This window comes from Oncorhynchus mykiss, chromosome 19 (genome assembly GCF_057628025.1).
Source record: "Oncorhynchus mykiss isolate SJ-2025 chromosome 19, ASM5762802v1, whole genome shotgun sequence".
NCBI lineage: Eukaryota > Metazoa > Chordata > Actinopteri > Salmoniformes > Salmonidae > Oncorhynchus > Oncorhynchus mykiss.
The window spans coordinates 51,763,660-51,779,034 of record NC_143040.1 but is presented as its reverse complement, the minus strand read 5'-3'; the positions used below and the strand labels follow the sequence as shown (position 1 = coordinate 51,779,034).

Sequence of the window (15,375 nt, the reverse complement as noted above, 5' to 3'; positions counted from 1 at the left end):
ACAGTGCATTTGGACACTAATTGAGAACCCTTTACTTTTTCTAAAAAAAAATACGTTACAGCCTTATTCTAATATGTATTAAATAAATAAAAAATCCTCCACATTCTACACACAATACCCCATAATGACAAAGTGGTTCATACATTTTTTTGCAAATCTATTAAAAATAAAAAACAGAAATACCTTAATTACATAGGTATTCAGACCCTTTCCTATCAGACTCGAAATTGAGCTCCTGTTTCCCTTGATCATCCTTGAGATGTTACTACAACTTGATTGGAGTCCACCTGTGGTAAATTCAATTGATTGGACATGATTTGGAAAGGCACACACCTGTCTATAAGGTCTCACAGTTGACAGTGCATGTCAGAGCAAAAACCAAGCCATGAGGTACAAGGAATTGTCTGTAAAGCTCCAAGACAGGATTGTGTCGTGGCACAGATCTGGGGAAGGGTACCAAAATATTTCTGCATTGAAGGTCCCCAAGAACACAGTGGCCTCCATTCTTTAATGGAAGATGTCTGGAACCACCAAGACTCTTCCTAGAGTGGGCCACCCAGCCAAACTGAGCAATCGGGGGAGAAGGGCCTTGGTCAGGGAGGTGACCAAGAACCTGATGGTCATTCTGACAGAGCTCTAGAGTTCCTCTGTGGAGATGGGAGAACCTTCCAGAAAGACAACCATCTCTGCAGCACTCCACCAATCAGGCCTTTGTGGTAGACTGGCTAGACAGAAGACACTCCTCAACAAAAAGGCACATGACAGCCCGCTTGGAGTTTGCCAAAAGGCACCGAATGACTCTCAGACCATGAGAAACAAGATTCTCTGGTCTGATGAAACCAAGATTGAACTCTTTGGCCTGAATGCCAAGCTTCACATCTAGAGGAAACCTGGCACCATCCCTAAGGTGAAGCATGGTGGGGGCAACATCATACTGTGGGGGATGTTTTTCAGCAGCAGGGACTGGGAGACAAGTCTCTGAATGTCCTTGAGTGTCCCAGCCAGAGCCCGGACTTGAATGAATACCTCTGGAGAGACCTGAAAATAGCTGTACAGCGATGCTCCCCATCCAACCTGACGGAGCTTGAAAGGATCTGCAAAGAATAATGGGAAAAACTCCCCAAATACAGGGGTGCCAAGCTTGTAAGCATCATCCCAAAGAAAGACTTGATGCTGTAATCACTTTGCTTCAACAAAGTACTGAGTAAAGGGTCTGAATACTTATGTAAATTTGATATGTTTTTACATTTTTTATTAATTTGCTAAAATAAAACAGTTTTTGCATTGTTATTATGGGGTATTGTTTGTAGATTGAGGAGGGGGGGAAATGATTTAATCAATTTTAGAAGGCAGTAAAGTAACAAAATGTAAAAGAAGGCAGTAATGTAACAAAATGTAAATTATATTTCCATTTTTAGTTTTAATAAATTAGCAAACATTTCTAAAAACATGTTTTTGCTTTGACATTATGGGATACAGTGTGTAGATTGATAAGGGGAGAAAAAACTATTTAATCAATTTTAGAGGCTGTAAAGTAACGAAATATGGAAAAAGTCAAGGGGTCTGAATACATTCTGAAGGCACTGTATATACACAAAAGCATGTAGACACCCCTTCAGCCACACCCATTGCTGACCGGTGTATAAAATAGAGCACACAGTCATGCAATCTCCATAGACAAACATTGACAGTAGAATGGCCTTACTGAAGAGCTCAGTGACTTTACGTGGCACCATCATAGGATGCCACCTTTCCAAAAAGTCAGTTTGTCAAATTTCTGCCCTGATAGAGCTGCCCCAGTCGACCATGAGTGCTGTTCTTGTGAAGTGGAAACGTCTAGGAGCAACAAGGGCTTAGCCAGGAAGTGCTAGGCCACACCAGCTCACAGAACGGAACCGCAGAGTGCATGAGCACATAAAAATTGTCTGTACTCAGTTGCACCACTCACTACCGAGTTCCAAAATGCATTCTGGAAGCAACGTCCGCACAAGAACTGTTCGTCGGGAGCTTCATGAAATTGGTTTCCATGGCCGAGCAGTCGCACACAAGAATAAGATCACCATGCACAATGCCAAGCGTCGGCTGGAGTGGTGTAAAGCTCGCCACCATTGGACTCAGTGAAAACGCGTTCTCTGGAGTGATGAATCACGCGTCACCATCTGGCAGTCTGGGATTGGCAGATGCCAGGAGAACACAACATGCCCCAATGCATAATGCCAAGTGTAAGGTTTGGTGGAGGAGGAATAATGGTCTGGGGCTGTTTTTCATGGTTAGGGCTAGGCCCCTTAGATTTAGTGAATGTAAATCTTAACGCTACAGCATAAAATAACATTCTAGACAATTCTGTGCTTCCAACTTTGTGGCAACAGTTTGGGGAAGGCCCTTTCCGGTTTCAGCATGAGAATGCCCCCGTGTACAAAGCGAGGTCCATACAGAAATGGTTTGACGAGATCAGTATGGAAGAACTTGACTGGCCTTGCCAGAGCCCTGACTTCAACCCCATCGAACACCTTTGGGATGAATTGGAACGCCGACTGCAAGCCAGACCTAATCGCCCAACATCCGTGCCAACCTCACTAATGCTCGTGGCTGAATGGAAGCAAGTCCCCGCAGCAATGTTACAACATCTAGTGGAAAGCCTTCCCAGAAGAGTGGAGACTGTTATAGCAGCAAAGGGGGGGGACCAACTCCATATAAATGCCCATGATTTTGGAATGAGATGTTCGACGAGCAGGTGTCCACATACTGTGTTATACACTAAATGACCAAAAGTAACACTAACAGTGCACTGTTCTTCCTATGGTGTATCCCTTACATTGCTGACCAGGTAGATCCCTCGTCCTCTTGAAGATGCTACTGGCTTAATGATCCAGGGGCCCTGGTCCTTGACGAAAGAACCTGGGATGAGGCAGAGAAGACGGGGAAGAGTGGCGTGCTGTGAGAAAGACTAGCGCAGAAACATGGTGGCTTATTGTGTTTACAGTAATGAGAGTCAATAGATGTTAACAGACAAGCAGGACTTACTACAGAACTCCTGGTACTCTGAGGGAAGCACAAAGGTCTGAGGGACGATGTGGAAGTTTTTAAAGCCGTGAGACTGCTGCATCCGCTGGATGTTTTTATACAGCCGATCTTTGCGCGTCAGTTCATATGACCTGGAAATGAACAAGGCCATTGACCTTTCAGCTCGAAATGCTTGAGTTCTCTACTGCTTGGATGCTGATAGAAATAAGAGCTTGTACAAACACAATGGCCACAAGACTACTCTGCCTGACAGTTTGATTAATTTCATGTTTTAGAAAGGCAAACAAACAAAATGTTTTCCTGTGAAAGCCAATAAACACAAGGTCGAATTGAAGGGGCTTAAACAAAGAAGCAGTGTGAATTTTTACATCAGGAACTGCAGCAGGCCAAAGTGACTCCACTCTGTGTACAGTTGGACACAGTCGTACCTGGGAAAGTGGTTGACCTTCTGGAAGTCTTGAAGGCTGCGTAGGAGGTAAGGCTTGAGGTGAGACCCCGTCCACATGAGGTTGAAGTCATTACTGTTTGGATGGATCTAAAAAACAGTCCTTCCAGTCAAGCTCAGATCTCAGTTATGTACTTCAGACTATTCAGAGGCAGTACTCACAGTAAGACCAAACAATACGCAAAGGCAGGGGAAATCGTTAAGAAAATTAAAGGACATCATAACAGGAAAAATATAGCCTGTTGAATACCACAGTTCCTGTTTGATATGCATCACATCTGACGGCTTGATAAAGATGGATCTGAGGCTTAGATCCGATACTCAGCCACTAATCTCTACCTTCAAATCATCTCAAAGGGAAGCCAGCTCACCAGCTATTTTAATCACAATCATAGTCATTTATATCTGTTTTGTTTTATTCATACCCTTCTGCGCTTCTTTGTGAAGAGGCAGGTTTGACATGGGCCAGCACTAACTGCTATGAGAAAGCCAGATGTTTGCAAGAGAGGGTTATTAAACTTTGGCTCTGGGATGATGTGGCAGACACTAGCATGCCTTTGATGATGGGTTTAGTGGGAGTCAAGTGGCATTGAAGTGAACAAAAAAATATGAATTAATAGTAAGTGCTTGGATGAAGCAATAATGGGGAGTGTGCTCTTGTGAAACAGGATCAACACTATACTTTGTCCGTGCGTGCATTTCCAGGCTTTGACAGACTGTCAGTCAGGAAAAAACAGACCTATCCCCTTACAACACATGACAGAGAGGAACATACAGTACCAGTCAAAAGTTTGGACACACCAACTCATTCAAGGGTTTTTCTTTATTTTTACTATTTTCTACATTGTAGAATAATAGAAAAGACATAAAAACGAATTAAATAACACATATGGAATCATGTAGTAACCAAAAGTGTTCAACTAATCAAAATATATTTTATATTTGAGATTTTTCAAAGTAGCCACCCTTTGCCTTGATGACAGCTTTGCACACACTTGACCAGCTTCAGGTAGACACCTGGAATGCATTTCAATTAACAGGTGTGCCTTGTTAAAAGTTAAATAGTGGATTTTTTTTTCCTTTGAGCCAATCAGTTGTGTTGTGAAAAGGTAGGGGTGATATACAGAAGATAGCCCTATTTGGTAAAAGAACAAGTCCATTTTACAGCAAGAACAGCTCAAATAAGCAAAGAGAAACGACAGTCCATCAATACTTTAAGGTCGATTCGGAAAATGTCAAGAACTCTGAAAGTTTCTTCAAGTGCAGTCACAAAAACCATCCAGCGCTTTGATGAAACTGGCTCGCATGAGGACCGCCACAGGAATGGAAGACCCAGAGATAGCTCTGCTGCAGAGGATAAGGTCATTAGAGTTACCAGCTTCAGAAATTGCAGCCCAAAACAAATGCTTTACAGAGTTCAAGTAACAGACACATCTCAACATCAACTGTTGAGTGGAGACTGTGTAAATCAAGCCTTCATGGTCAAATTACTGCAAAGAAACCACGGACACCAATAAGAAGAGACTTGCTTGGTCCATGAAACACGAGCAATGGACATTAGACCGGTGGTAATCTGTCCTTTGGTCGGATGTTGGTTCCAACTGACGTGTCTTTGTGAGACGCAGAGGAGGTGAACTGATGATCTCCGCATGTGTGGTTCCCACCGTGAAGCATGGAGTAGGAGGTGTGATGATGTGGGGGTGTTTTGCTGGTGACACTGTCTGATTTATTTTGAATTCAAGGCACACTTAACCAGCATGGCTATCACAGCATTCTGCAGCGAAACACCATCCCATCTGGTCTGCGCTTTGTGGGACTATCATTTGTTTTTCAACAGGACAATGACCCAACACACCTCCAGGCTGCGTAAGGGCTATTTGACCAAGAAGGCGAGTGATGGAGTGCTGCATCAGATGACCTGGCTTCCACAATCACCCGACCTCAACCAAATTGAGGTGGTTTGGGATAAGTTGGACCGCAGAGTGAAGGAAAAGCAGCCAACAAGTGCTCAGCATATGTGGGAACTACTTCAAGACTGTTGGAAAAGCATTCCAGATGAAGATGGATGAGAGAATGCCAAGAGTGTGCAAAGCTCTCATCAAGGCAAAGGATGGCTACTTTGAAGAATATAAAATATATTTGATTTGTGTAAAACTTTGATGTAAAAAAATAGTCAAAATAAATAAAAATGTAGGTGTGTTCAAACTTTTGACTGGTACTGTATGTGCAAGTGAATCAGAATGAGATTTCTTGTAATACCTCATGGAATCCATGAGTGGTCAGTAAGCCACGAACCAGCCGGCTCTCCGTGCGCACAATCTTGAAGGCCAGGTTATACCGTTCTAAAGACAGAATATGAACATAACATTATCATTCAACAGAAATTAAAGGATTGGGCCAGGATATGAATTCAACAGAATTATATACTCTCATATCTTCAGAATGTTTCTTATGGACATCGTACCTCCAACAGAACGGATGTTTCCATCTTTAGAGACGATGGCTTCAGCAAAGAACACCAGGACTGGGATCTTCCTACTGAGGCCACTCCAGGCAATGCAAGGATGGTCCCTGATGAGACAGAAAAACAGATCAATAAAGTATTCTTACATTGAGAGGGTCATGCAGGGTCAAGCTACTCAAGAGTAGAGTTTATACTTTAAGCTCAAAAAATAACATATGGGTGACAAAATACCCATATAAAGTCCAATAAAACAAGAACCTAAATGAGAGGGAAGAGTATCTAAAACACGGCATACCATTAGCCTAAAGCTGTAAACCCTTTCCAACATGTCTTTAATGTCTCATTATGTTGAGTTTAGAGTCCTGATGATGCTACCCTTAGGGTGGTGGAACGCAATCTGACAAGGTGTTTACATTAGCGGAGCAGAGAGTGGTCGAGCCACACAGTCTCATGGATACTGAACAATAACAAACCTGTCAAGTAACAAACACTCTGGTAACATTGCACTGAAAATATCTGATTGGTTGGCTGTGTCTGGTTCTATCAGTGACCATTGTGGAGATAAGGGCCTCTTTACACAACACATACTAGTCCCAGGAAATATATTTTTGTAGTGTAAAGAGTCGGATCTAGATTCAAATCTCTGAGAGACATTTCTCCCACTACCACCGGAGATAGTGTGAGGCACATCTACGCCACTGAGTGCTATAGTGTAACGAAAATTGCTGCCCCACAACACATGTCCCTGCAAAAATTAACTTAATACCAGTAGACAGTATTTTTGGTCTGTTAGCCAAAACCTGTAGGATGTTGTTATTATGCCTGTGTATAAGACTGGGTTACACATTGATTTGTCTACATCACAGGAGCTTTACAACAACCGTATGCTCAGTCTCCTCCAAGGAATTCAGAGAACTTCATGTAGGTTCTGCTTCCTTTTTACAGTAAAAAGTATTTAGAAATATCCACACATTTCTGAATCGTTGCATTAATCAAGTGGGCAACATTGTGTGCAATATGATTTACTACATCCAAGGATAAAGTAAGGATAGTGTAAACAGAAAAGTTGCAAATGTGATGTTGAAGAGCGATAAATATTACTACACATATTTTACTAATGTAAATCCACACTTAAGATGGCATGCTGCTGGAGAAGAACTATCATACTTGACCATTCTAGATAAGGTTGGGTGCGGTAGTAAACAATACCTGCTCCTGGCTCAGGTATTTAGACATGTCAGAGATAACTGCCACTAGGATAGTGAGCTTTAATGAGATGTAATTGTTAGGCTAGTGCCCTGCAGCATCACCACCAGTAATAACCCAGTATCTACCTAATATAGGCTCAAGTCATAGGTGTCAAACTCAGTCCAATATTAAGCAAGCAGTGCCTAATTATGTAGGCCTATTGCATGTCTTGAGGGAGATTTGTCGGGCACTCAAGACACCTTACATAAATAATACATTTTAGTCTCTGATGACCATGTATGAGAATGATCTAAGGTGCATTTGCAGATTAATTAGTTGCCAAAGAGTTTAGTAGCCTAATGAAATTTGAATTCAGGACTAGATGAAGACAAGACCGTGAACTTCTTGGCCTCTTCTGCTGTGGTAGTACATGTTCTATTTAAGGACATACTTGAGGTGCCAGGCTATTTAAGTGCAAAATTTATCACATTTATAGACACCAAATAAGCCAGGCTTAATTTAGATTGCATGGTAAGCTCTAGTTAACTAAGTTTAACCACATATTGACACTTTATACAGTATATTTAGATCATACAGGGATCTGTTCTTACAGTGTTTATTATTGTTGCATGGAATTACATACTAGAACTATTTGAATTGAATAGGATCTCAGTGGTGGCAATGAGTTTAAACATTGATCTGTGTATTTTTCTGTGTTACTTAGCACACTAATGTTGCTTTTTACAACTAGAAGGAAATGTAACAAAACCATTAGAAACACTTAATCAGCACAGCCACTTACTCTTGCTCGTCCTCTGAGGACTCTGAATCCTCTTTATCCCGGATCACAGTTGGCATTTCCACCACAGTGAAGGGGGAAGTACCTCCTGACGAAATCTGCTTTGAGTCAGGTATCTGGGGTTATGAAGGTGGGCATTTCCAGCTCTCACCGTCTACTGTTGAAATATCAGTCCAGTTAAAACACAGCATTTTCATACTGAAGAATACACTGCTGTCTGGAATTGAGTTAACTTATATATCAATAATAACCATGCATAAATTAATATTATGAGGCCATATTAGCACTGCCCAGAAACAAGCTGAATCATAGACCGTCAAACACCTAGCCCTAACAATGTAAAATATGTTGTTTGTTGCTATTACAGCTAAAGCTAGCTATGTTACATAGTTATTACTAGCTCATGATACCAGCCAGCTAGGAACTTTCTGCAACATCTGAGATTGGTTAGCTACTTAGCTAACGTTAGCTAGATAGCTAAATTAGGTAATAAGGTTGGCACGTTAGCTACCTAGCTTTACTGTGGTTTGTAATACAAACTATATGTTTCATTGAGAGAGCAAGCTAACATTTAGTTTATAAATCATGACAGTCGTAAAACTACCATATAAACATACCCAAATCTTCAGCATAGGATAAACTTATGTATTCGAAGAACCACAGTTAGCTAGCTAGCCATCATAAAAAGTCTTCCTGTAGCTAGCCTATTTGTAACTACAACAACTGACTGGCAACCAATGGCGAGAGCATGCGCACTGTCCTCAAGCACGTGACGTATTTGGCCGCACAACTTCCAATTTGTGATGAATTTCTATAATTCCAAATATGCATCGTAAAGTAAAAATTCCAATGTTTTTATTGAGGGATAAAAACGGACTTGGGCATTCCAATGCCTGCAATGTACTACTGAATCGGGGCATTTGGTCAGAGAATGTCACACAGGGAATACTTTGGAATATTCAAGACTAATTACATTGTCTAGCATAGTATTAAAACAATTGATAAAGTAATATAATAGATTTTTGGTGTTTTAATTTTTATAGTAGGAATGTAAATCGTCGCCACTTCGTCTCCTGTGGCCGGGAGCACCAGGAGAGCGCCCACAGTCGCAACTGTGGTTTGTGTTGTAATGATTGGTGGAATGCGCGAAATGAGGCGGAACCTAAAAGCACCTTACCAGTCGAACGACCCATTGTGATGAATGGGACGATGATGAAGCCATCTTCTGAGCTCTATAATTGGCCAAATTGAATGTCCATATCAGCTAGTTATTGAGCGACAGTACAGTTCGCACAGTTCACACGGTATTCTCAATCTCCAAACATTGGCAATGTTTTTACAGACATGTTGACATTATATGTCTATTGATTTCGACTCGCTGATCACTGTCGTAGAAGGTAAGTTAGACACATACATCATTTTGTTTGTATCGCGCTAACAATGATGGTTGCTGTTGTAGCTAACGTTAGCTATAGTACCCACGACCATGGTGGTTCTTGCAACCTGACAGATACTGTAGCATTCACCCGAGCTGTAACAAGCAGAAGGAAGCTGTTATTTTCTTGTTCATTTTTGCAAAGTGCTATGCTGTCTGCCCCTTACTCTCAGCCAATGTGTCTGGCAGGTGCATCCCACAGAAGGCAAGGATGAGTCGTTTTCTGAATGTTCTGCGGAGTTGGCTGGTCATGGTGTCTGTCATTGCCATGGGAAACACCGTCCAGAGTTTCAGAGATCACAGCTTCCTCTCTGAGAAACTCTACACGGGGACACCAGAGTTTGGTGAGTAGTTTCTACATGGGATTGCAACACTCTCTAAAGCAGGCCATGACTGATCTTACCGTGCAAGGGTGGGTGTGGGTGCAGGATTTTGTTCCAACCTGTAGGATGTTATTATGCCTGTGTATAAGACTGGGTTACACATTGATTTGTCTACATCACAGGAGCTTTACAACAGCAGTATGCTCAGTCTCCTCCAAGGTGCAAGGAATTCATAGAACTTCATGTAGGTTATGCTTCCTTTTTACAGTAAATGGCCTCCAAGCAAGAACATTTGGAATCTGGACATTGTTGTCGTCAATTATCCGCTGCGCGTGCGCCATAGACATTCAGAACAAAACGTAAGATTTCCTGCATCCTTGCACTGTTGTCTGTTATTGCAACAGTGAGTGCATAAACTGTGATTTGTGTTCTGTGGGAGTTATCTTAAATAGTTGTTGTCGCTTCATGTAGGCTCTATCACATCACCCTGTGGACATTTGTACTGGCTCTGGGACACTTCCTGTCTGAAGCCTTCATCTACAAAACGGCACCTCTGACCATTGGTGTTATGGCACCTCTCATTGTGGCGAGTAAGTACTGCAGCTCTATAATCCCATCTGATCAAATAGTGAGCTTGTTTTGTTAAAACCAGTAACAACAGTGTTAAATCATCAAACTACCAGGTACATAAGGTGCATCGCTCAACTAAATGTTTTGTCTGATGGAACTTGCTCAGAGCTTGTGCTGCTGGTGTCTGTTATTGCGGAGTAAACCCATTGCATCCTCTCACCTCTCCAGGTTTCTCTATCGTGGGAATGCTGATTGGGTTGCAGTGTGTTCCAGAGCATCAGGAAGAGGTGGGTGTACGGCAGAAGAAGCGGAACTGATTCCAAGCAGCAGAAAACTGTTTTAGCCCAACTCTAGAGAAAGCTGCGGGATAGTCTACTGCTTCTTGCCTTGAAGAATGAGTGGTATATTTACTGTATGTACACAAACACAAGAGTCCAATATGTGTGAAATTTTTAAGACTGGATATGCAATAAGTGGGATTTATTTTGCAGGTGACTTGTTCCTGTGCTACGTGATATGTACATGTGCTACAATATACTATGGTTTTTATGGCTACAGCTGTTTCACTCTTACACTGAAAATTGAACAGCGATTGTCTGTCAATGTTTCATGATGTGCAATAATGCATAAATGTAGAGATGATTTATGTATTAAATATGGTTTGATTGTGTGATAGGGCATGGGACTTGTGGATTTTGACATCTGTCATTCACAGTACTTTAATGGAGGATCTCAACATTGGGCCTTTTGTATTGCTTTCTAAACTGCTCTGTGTGATTTCTGTATGTTACTGGATTGTGTCTATGGTGTAACATGTCCATGAATAAAATAACAGAGCATTTTTCTCAATTTAAAAAATAAAAAAACTTTTAGTTCACCAGATTACCAGGTGCAATTGTTCACAGTATCTGAGAATTTGTCCAAACAATGTCTACAAACAGTTTTAAAAAACTATGATTGTTCTTCATTAGAGTATGACAAGCATTTTAAAATTGCATCACCATTTGTACAGTACCAGTCAAAAGTTTGGACACTTACTCATTCCAGGGTTTTTCTTTATTTTTACTATTTTCTGCATTTTACAATAATAGTGAATGCATCAAAATTATGACAGGACACATGAAATCATGTAACAAAAGTGTTAAATAGTTTTTAGATTTCCACCATTTGCTTTGACAGCTTTGCATGCTCTTAAACAGCTTCACCTGGAATGCTTTTCCAACAGTCTTAAAGGAGTTCCCACATGCTGAGCACTTGTTGGCTGCTTTTCCTTCACTCTGTGGTCCAACTCATCCCAAACCATCTCAATTTGGTTGAGGTCGGGTGATTGTGGAAGCCAGGTCATCTGATGCAGCACTCCATCACTCTCCTTCTTGGTCAAATAGCCCTTACGCAGCCTTGAGGTGTGTTGGGTCATTGTCCTGTTGAAAAACAAATGATAGTCCCACTAAGTGCAAACCAGATGGGATAGCGTGTCGCTGTAGAATGCTGTGGTAGCCATGCTGATTAAGTGTGCCTTGAATTCAAAATAAATCAGACGGTGTCACCAGCGAAGCACCATCACACCACCACCTCCATGCTTCACGGTGGGAACCTCACATGTGGAGATCATCCATTCACCTACTCTGCGTCTCACAAAGGCACATCGGTTGGAATGAAAAATCTCAAATTTGGACTCTTCAGACCAAAGGACAGATTCCACCAGTCTAATGTCCATTGCTTGTGTTTCTAGGCCCACGCAAGTCTTTTCTTATTATTGGGGTCCTTTAGTAGTGGTTTCTTTTCAGCAATTCAACTATGAAGGCCTGATTCACACAGTCTCCTCTGAACAGTTGATGTTGAGATGTGTCTGTTACTTGAACTCTTTGAAGCATTTATTTCGGCTGCAATTTCTGAGGTTGGTAACTCTAATGAACTTATCCTCTGCAGCAGAGGTAACTCTGGGCCTTCCTTTCCTTTGGCGGTCCTCGTGAGAACCAATTTCGTCATAAAGCTTGATGGTTTTTGTGACTGCACTTGAAGAAACTTTGAAAGTTCTTGAAGTAATCATGGACTGTAATTTCTCTTTGTTTATTTGAGCTGTTCTTGCCATAATATGGACTTGTTCTTTTACCAAATAGGGCTATCTTCTGTATACCCCCCTACCTTTTCACAACACAACTGATTGGCACAAACACATTAAGAATGGAAGAAATTCCACAAATTCACTTTTCAGTAGGCACACCTGTTAATTGAAATGCATTCCAGATGCAACCTCATGAAGCTGGTTGAGAGAATGCCAAGAGTGTGCAAAGCTGTCATCAAGGCAAAGGATGGCTACTTTGAAGAATCTCAAATATGAAATATATTTTGATTTGTTTAACACTTTTTTGGTTACTACATGATTCCATATGTGTTATTTCATAGCTTTTGTGTCTTCACAATTATTCTACAATGTAGAAAATAGTCAAACTAAAGAAAAACCCTTGAATGAGTAGGTGTGTCCAAACGTTTGACTGGTACTGTATATACAATGATTATACAAAACAATATACTGTATCATTTGAGTGAAAAACACTTCTTATAAGATTACACAATCATTAAAAAATAAAAATCACTGGACAACTTCTAACCGCAACACATCAAGTCAAATAAGCAGATGAAAAAGGTTTCTCAGTAACAAAACTACAGGTCAAAATAATAATATACTTTAGAAAATACAACACTAGCCTACTTCCAAAAAGTCCATTGGATTGTCTCTCACCACACTAATGATTTTTGCTCACATTCTGTTATCATTGTGTTCCTTTAAAGGCTATTTAACAAGTCAATGCAGATAAATATTAAATAGAATAGTCCTAAAGTTCTAAGAATGTGGTTAAAGAGGTTGAGTCCTTATGAGACATACTCAGATGCACAGTATCAAACATATTCACCATTATCAGCAGTATTTGTTACTTTTATTTATTATTTCATACTTATCTATTTTTTACTTAACATGTATTTTTCTTAAAACTGCATTGTTGGTTAAGGTCTTGTAAGTAAGCATTTCACTGTAAGGTCTACCTGGTCTACCTGTTGTATTTGGCCGCATGTGACAAATACAATTTGATTTGATTTACTAGGTGAGTTGGCTTGACTGGATCGGCTCGGCCCTCTGAACAGACTTCCATTCAACCGAAACCACTGAATCTGTAGTCTAATTTTAACCTAACGTTAACAAATTCCAAAAATAGAACAGTTACAATAATACTTTCTGTTCCAGTATGGTATTGGTCAGATAACAGGAAACAAATAGCACAGTTTGAATATTGCTCATATCAAAATGCACAGACATCAACATTTATTATATTTAGATTGGAGACATTTAAAGCTAGAGAAACCACAATGAAAATATTAACCATTCATAGTGTACTCTCAAAAAGTGACAGTTAAATATGAATTATCAGCACAAAAAAATATAAATACCCTTGGTTGTGCTTGATAATCAAACCAGTTATCTTCTGACAAGTAATTTGCTGTAGAGGGAGAACCTGTGTGATTCCAAGTGTATGATGGGATTTCTTTCTTTTCACACCCGTTCAACTGGATTTCCTCCTTATACTTTGATGTCCTTCAGTGTAGCTGGCTGTGAGAGGCCTTCCTGTGGGTGACCTGCCTGTTTCTGTCAAATCAAAACATTACTATTAGAAATCAGATTTTCCTAAAGATGTTCCAATATTATATTATGTATTGTTACTACATGTTAAAACTTTAAATTGTGTTATTTCAATTGAGGTGGAGCTTAAAAACAACAGAACATCTTCTTATTGGGTCTCATTATACCATAACATTGTTAAATACTCCTTTCTGATTGGCTTGAAGGACATTCTAGAGTGTGCATTATTTCCCTTTATAAACTGGGTGGTCGAACCCTGAATGCTGATTGTCTGAAAGCCTTGGTATATGAGACCGTATACCAGGGGTATGACAAAACATTTATTTTTACTGTTCTAATTACTTTGTAACCAGTTTATAATAGCAATAAGGTACCTTTGAGGTTTGTGGTATATGGCCAACATACCTTGGCTAAGGGCTGTATTCAGGCACTCCGTGTTGCATCAAGCGTAAGAACAACCCTTAGCCATGGTATATTGGCCATATACCACACCCCCTCGGGCCTTGTTTCTTAAATAACGCACTGTATGTTTGCATGGTAGAATTCAATGGCTATAGTTAATTTTGACATGTTTTTGAAAGCAAAAGTTGAATTGAAAACAGTATTGGTATTGTTCAGTGGTGTAAAAGACTTAAGTAAAAAAAAATACTTGAAATACTATAAGTAGTTTTTATGGGTATCTGTACTTTACTATTTATATTGACCACTTTTACTTCACTACATTCCTAAAGAAAATGATGTACTTTTTACTCCATTAATTTTCATTGACACCCAAAAGTACTTCTTACATTTTGAATGCTTGGCAGGACAGGAAAATGGTCCAATTCACACACTTATCAAGAGAACACGTGGCCATCCCTACTGCCTCTGATCTGGTGGACTCACTAAACACAAATGCATAATGTGTAAATTATTTCTGAGTGTTGGAGTGTGCCCCTGACTATCTGTCAATTTTATAAACAAGAAAATGGTGCCATCTGCTTTGCTTAATATAAGGAATTTGAATAGATTTATACTTTTACTTTTGATTCTTAAGTATATTTTAGCAATTACATTTACTTTTGATACTTAAATATGTTTATAACCAAATACTTTTAGACTTTTACTCAAGCAGTATTTTACTGGGTGACTTTCACTTTTACTTGAGTAACATAAATACAAAAATAAGCTAGCAAGTCTCTTTGTTTTGTTACCATGGCAACTACTGTAGCTATCTTGTAAATTTGCAAGCTACTTCAGTGGATGTTGAACACATTTCTACTTGCAAATGAACACAATGTTAGTGGCAAATGTGTTAAATTATAGCATGGTATAATCAACTCAGGCCCCTATGCATTATCTGAAAAACAATACATATTCGTAAATTAAGCATAAATAAGACACAAACTGGCATTTGCGTTTGTTTCCCAAACGTTTTATAGTCCCGTAACCCCTTAAACATTCTCTAGCACCAGGGTCAGCGCACTCTCAAATGTTGTTTTTTGCCATCA

General features: G+C 40.0%; 3 protein-coding genes across 7 annotated transcripts in view; 1 reads left to right on the top strand and 2 right to left on the bottom strand.

The window, feature by feature from the left end:
• The window catches only part of ttll5 (tubulin tyrosine ligase-like family, member 5), a 96,231-nt gene extending 87,201 nt beyond the window's left edge, over window positions 1-9,030 (bottom strand). For 2 of the 3 annotated variants that reach the window (XM_021574390.3, XM_021574392.3), the window contains exons 1-7: window positions 8,538-9,030; window positions 7,924-8,077; window positions 5,934-6,040; window positions 5,729-5,811; window positions 3,453-3,559; window positions 3,025-3,155; window positions 2,816-2,898 (exon numbers count right to left, since the gene is read on the bottom strand). In XM_021574390.3, coding sequence (XP_021430065.3) covers window positions 2,816-2,898; window positions 3,025-3,155; window positions 3,453-3,559; window positions 5,729-5,811; window positions 5,934-6,040; window positions 7,924-7,979 — 567 coding nt within the window. In that variant the 5' untranslated portion in view covers window positions 7,980-8,077; window positions 8,538-9,030. The remainder of the gene's footprint in view (window positions 1-2,815; window positions 2,899-3,024; window positions 3,156-3,452; window positions 3,560-5,728; window positions 5,812-5,933; window positions 6,041-7,923; window positions 8,078-8,537) is intronic. The other variant, XM_090211337.1, reaches the window with a different exon arrangement.
• Window positions 9,031-9,111: 81 nt separating this feature from the next.
• erg28 (ergosterol biosynthesis 28 homolog) lies at window positions 9,112-11,130 on the top strand. Of its 2 annotated transcripts, XM_036954869.2 has the most exons (6): window positions 9,112-9,317; window positions 9,545-9,699; window positions 9,947-10,037; window positions 10,150-10,268; window positions 10,477-10,535; window positions 10,740-11,130. In XM_036954869.2, exons 2-6 carry the CDS (start codon window positions 9,567-9,569, stop codon window positions 10,761-10,763), a joined length of 426 nt encoding a protein of 141 aa, XP_036810764.1. In that variant the 5' UTR covers window positions 9,112-9,317; window positions 9,545-9,566; the 3' UTR covers window positions 10,764-11,130. The 2 variants fall into 2 exon arrangements, with proteins under 2 accessions (XP_036810764.1, XP_021430071.1); XM_021574396.3 differs by having other exon boundaries at window positions 10,477-11,130.
• LOC110497918 (choline/ethanolamine transporter flvcr2a) overlaps window positions 11,088-15,375 on the bottom strand; it is a 39,701-nt gene continuing 35,413 nt past the window's right edge. Inside the window, exon 11 of one of the 2 annotated variants that reach the window (XM_021574388.3) lies at window positions 11,088-13,891. Coding sequence is in view for 1 of the 2 variants with exons in the window: in XM_021574389.3 (XP_021430064.3) it covers window positions 13,826-13,891 (66 nt within the window). In the remaining variant the exon portion in view is untranslated. The remainder of the gene's footprint in view (window positions 13,892-15,375) is intronic. The other variant, XM_021574389.3, reaches the window with a different exon arrangement.